Source organism: Elephantulus edwardii, unplaced genomic scaffold (genome assembly GCF_000299155.1).
Source record: "Elephantulus edwardii isolate Elephantulus edwardi_28Jun2011 unplaced genomic scaffold, EleEdw1.0 scaffold00006, whole genome shotgun sequence".
NCBI classification, from domain to species: domain Eukaryota; kingdom Metazoa; phylum Chordata; class Mammalia; order Macroscelidea; family Macroscelididae; genus Elephantulus; species Elephantulus edwardii.
In genome coordinates, this window is record NW_006399756.1 from 26,585,529 (window position 1) to 26,589,937 (window position 4,409).

The 4,409-nt window shown below is 44.9% G+C and overlaps 1 protein-coding gene across 2 annotated transcripts in view; it reads right to left on the bottom strand.

The window, feature by feature from the left end:
- GSTO1 (glutathione S-transferase omega 1) overlaps positions 1 to 4,005 on the bottom strand; it is a 17,015-nt gene extending 13,010 nt beyond the window's left edge. Inside the window, exons 1-2 of one of the 2 annotated variants that reach the window (XM_006879954.1) lie at positions 3,969 to 4,005; positions 3,650 to 3,758 (exon numbers count right to left, since the gene is read on the bottom strand). In XM_006879954.1, the coding sequence (XP_006880016.1) occupies positions 3,650 to 3,758; positions 3,969 to 4,002 (143 nt within the window). In that variant the 5' untranslated portion in view covers positions 4,003 to 4,005. The remainder of the gene's footprint in view (positions 1 to 3,649; positions 3,759 to 3,968) is intronic. The other variant, XM_006879953.1, reaches the window with a different exon arrangement.
- Between the last annotated feature and the right edge of the window lie 404 nt (positions 4,006 to 4,409).

The window sequence follows — 4,409 nt, forward strand, 5'->3', positions numbered from 1 at the left end:
AGGACACATCCCTGACGTACACCCTTCCCAATTTTGAACCATGCAGTGTTACCCTGCTCTGTTCTGACAACTGCCTCCTGGACCAAGTATAGGTTTTGCATTAGCACGATTAAATGTTCCGGAATTCCCATTCTTCTCAGAGTCAGCCACAGTTTGTTATGATCCACACAGTATAAAATAATAATAATAAAAAAAAAATCCACTGGAGAGTCAGCTATGGGTCACTTCCGACTTGATGCCACACAACAATCCCAACTGTGAACATGTAAGTGAACAAAACTTAAGATGTAAATGCTGTGAGGAAATATCGTTTTAGATAACGACTCCGTATTTGTTGAATTAATGAAGTGGAAATGCCTCAAGATTGTTACAATGATATTCTACTTTTAATTAAGAGCTGTTTTAACTTTAATGTCTGACAGACAACTATTAGAGCTGTGTCTGGTCTGCAGAATATAAGAATCAACATGGAAATCCAGTTCCTTCTGTTCCTTTGGACTACAAACATTTTTGCTTTTATCAATAATTTGGTTTTTTTTTTAAAAAAACTGCTACATGTGTGAATCACAGAAAGTAAATAAAAAAAGAAAGAAAAAAGATGAAGCACAGGCTGTATGTGGATTATAATTAGGTCTGCTTTTTTTTAACTTTTTTTTTTTACATCTAATTTTTATTTTGCCTGAGAGATTTCAGACAAAACAAGAGAAAGCAGAGTTTCATATAAAGTTAACGTCAGGCTCACACTGTAAAATCTGAGTAACAGTTCAAAAGAACAAGTTATTGTTGTTGCTTTTAGGTGTTGTGAATTCAACTGCAAGTCATAGTGACCCTATGAATAACAGAGCTGGACCCTGCTGTATCTTCCACTATCCTCACCTCTCTGATATGCCGGAGCTCATCACTGATTGCTCCAGTCAGTGCCCAATTGACATAGTCATGGTCTCAATCCACCTTGTTGAGGGTCTTGTACTTTTTCTCTGACTCTACTTTTCCAAGGACTGGCCCTCGTGATAGCATACTTATACCACGTGAGGCCAAATTTTACCATCCTTGCCTCTAAGGAGCACTCTCGTGCACTTCTTCCAGGGCTGACTTCTTGTTCTTTTAGCAGTTAAGTTACTGGAAAATACTATACACCAAAATATCTTCCTTTTCCTATTCCACATTCCTACCCACAGTAGTAGCTAAAACAGCATTTCATTTTGAGAGTTTAAAGAGCTAATCCTTCACGGAAATGAAGGGCCAGCAGTCTGAACACTACCCTGGGGTTGTGTGAGGTTCATGAACTGGCAGAACAAGAAACACTCAGATGCCATGCACTGCCAGGAAAACAAGGCCACCTGCCAAGAGTTATCAGCATAATTTCTAAAAATATGCATTACAAAATGCAATGCAGACCCTGGGCCTCTGTGATAAAGGTCCTCAGAATACACACTCTGATAATCTGATATTGCCAAGCAAGAAATCCAAACACTACAACAAGTTCAAAGATGCACCTTTTAGAGAAAATGGTATTTTCTTCTATCATGCAATAAAAATCCAGTGCTTCATTGTTGGAAGTCTCCTGGAATTCACACTAAATACCGATTGAGAAATAGGAAGTAAATTATTTACTCTTTGCCCTACCTAGTAGCTGTGCCTCCTCCACACTTTTTTGTAAAATATTTTCAATACTCCTGAGGAAACCCACTCCAGTAATTAAAACAGGGTTATTTTCAAACTGGAGCGCCAGAAAGAGGCACAGAACCCAAGGCTTTGTGCCCCTGGATCCACGTCCTTCGATTTTTTTTTTCCCCAACTACTGAGCATGACAAATGTCTTTCCTCCTCCCTCTCTCAAAATCCAGTTTGAAGTAGAGTTCCTTTACTTTCAAGAAAAACAGGCGATTTCCTCCTGAGCAATTTACAGCCTCTGAAAACTCACTGGAGGGCTTTTAGCATGTTTGGATTCCAACTTTACAGCAATGAGCAAGTGAGTGAGTTACTTACCATAGAAGGCATTCTGTACATCAAATAACATTTTGGATAAATGGGATTAAATGATAAGCAATTTGTTGTATGTTCAGAGTCATAATTTTAACCAAATAAAATATAAGCAAACCTTAATGAAGGAATGGCTAATTTAAAAAAAATCATTTCTAGGTTTGATGTTGGCTTAGTTTGGAGTTTGTATTTTTTTCTTAAATGTTCAGAATACATTTTACATTTGTGTGTGTGTGTGTGTGTGTGTGTGTGTGTGTGTGTGTGTGTGTTCAGTGTTTCTTTTTTAATTTTTATTTTATGTTGGCTTGCCTACAAAGTTCATATACACTGTGTGTCACACTATCCTTCATTTATATTGTGTTTCACACAATCATTCACATTAATTAAATATTAAATTAATAACTATGCCCACAATTATCCTGTTTTTCCAGATCCCTACCAGATCTTTCCCATTTCCTTTGGGGAAAAGATTTTCTGGTCTAACCATTCTGCCCGTGGAAGGTGAAAATTAATTTAAAAACACTATGGACAGAGATGGGGGGAGGGGGACTACATTTTAAACTTGCAGAGTACATAAAATATCAGTTTAACAGATCCCAAAGGTCAATAGACGGAAAGTTTTTCCACTATATATCCAGTGGCAAAAAAAATATTACCTATTTTCTGTGACTAACAAGTTTGCATCGAAGGCTAATTTAAGAAAGGCTTTGAGGGCAATTTTTAGATATAGCCACTTCCCTTTTATTCAATTCAACCAATAACCAATATATACAATTCTCTCTTTTACATGTCATCTACGTGGCCCCGACTCATAGCACCTCAAAATACAGTAGTACACAGCGCTTCCTAATCCAGTGTCATCCTCACAATCGCTCAACCACTGCCAAGCTTAAAAACATAATGAATGATCTGGATTTTTGGACTGGTTATTCCAGGAGGAATCATCTACTCTACTCGGAGCGGCAGCAAACCGCGTAGGACAGGAAGGCCAAACAATGGGGAGGCGCAGTGGCAAACGTCACAGGAATCAGAAGACCTGCTCCGGGCAAAAGGACCTGCAGCAGCATGATCTGCCGGTGACCAGGGAAATCACTAACTTTACTTAGTCTCCGCTTTTCTGATAGAACTAATAATAATAATAATTGGCTGGTTAGTTAAACGAGGTGTCCTAGACAAGCGGATTGGGCAGCTCTAGTTGCCTGGAGGTAAGAAGTTGCACTAGCAACTCAAAGCTCAGAGGTTCGAATCCACAGGTAGAAAAGGGGCGATCTCGTGCAGGGTGACCGCCATTTAATGCTTCTCAAAGTCCAGTGGAGGGTCATCGTGGGTCGGTTTTGGTATGATGACCAACAACAACAGAGAGATGGATTAGGAACCTCCCACCCCGGTAGCATAGTGGATAAGCGATCAGCAGCTGGCTGAAAGGCCAGATGGCAGGAAACTGCTCTGCAGGAGAAAGAGGCCCTTGTTTCCATAAAGTTAACAGCCCAGGGTGATGTAGGATCATTTAACTCCGCCCTAAGGGGGTCGCAATAAATCAGAATGCACTCGATGCAAGTCCGGGGCAGCTCTCCCACCTCTGAGATGTGCGTCCACGACTTTCATATTATATCCCCACTCCCATCCTCAAGCCCAGAAAGTTCGAGAAGGGTGTTTGGAGTCCTTACTTGATCCCCTTGGCTTTCAGGACGAGGAGCGTCCGCCGGGCGTACGGGCAAAACCTCATGCTGTAGACGCGGATCAGGCCGTCCGGGACCGGGCTTGGGGGCGCGCTGCCTGCGGGCGGGGAGCAGCAGACAGTCATGGGGGAGCAGACGATCATGGGGGCGCCCACCCTCCCCGCACCCCCACCGGCCGCGGAGAGCTTCCCGCGCGCGGGTCCGGCCTGCTCCCTGCACCCGGTGCCGGGCCTGGAGGGGCTGCCCCCAAACCCGCGGGCCCAGGGGCGCGAGATCGCACGCCAGCCCCCCGGCGGCTCGACCTCACCTTTGGCCAGGCTCCGAGCTGACATCCCCAACATCGTGGCGCAGCACAGAGCTTCCCTCGGGTTTACCGGCGACTCCGGGTCTACCCGACTGTGGGTTTATCAGGCAGTGGAAAGCGCCCCTCCCTCCTTTGCAGGGTGCAAAGGCCAAGGCCGCAGTGGGCGAGCGGAGCGGATGGCCGGGACCCCACGTGCTACCGACCCCCAGGGCGAGGTCGCCGGGCGCAGCCGCGAGTGCCACCCTGCGGAAGGAGGCACCCCTGCAGCCCACGCGCTTCCGTGAAAACCAGGACGAGACCCTCGCACCCAGACCCCTCCCCAGGGTCAGGGCACCAGGCTTGCCTAAGACGGCTGGCTCTTAAAACATTCCAGGTTTTGGAAAGGCAAAATCATTCTTAGCTAGCTACCAGGGATGAGAAGGGAGTTGTGTGCAGTCGAGAAGG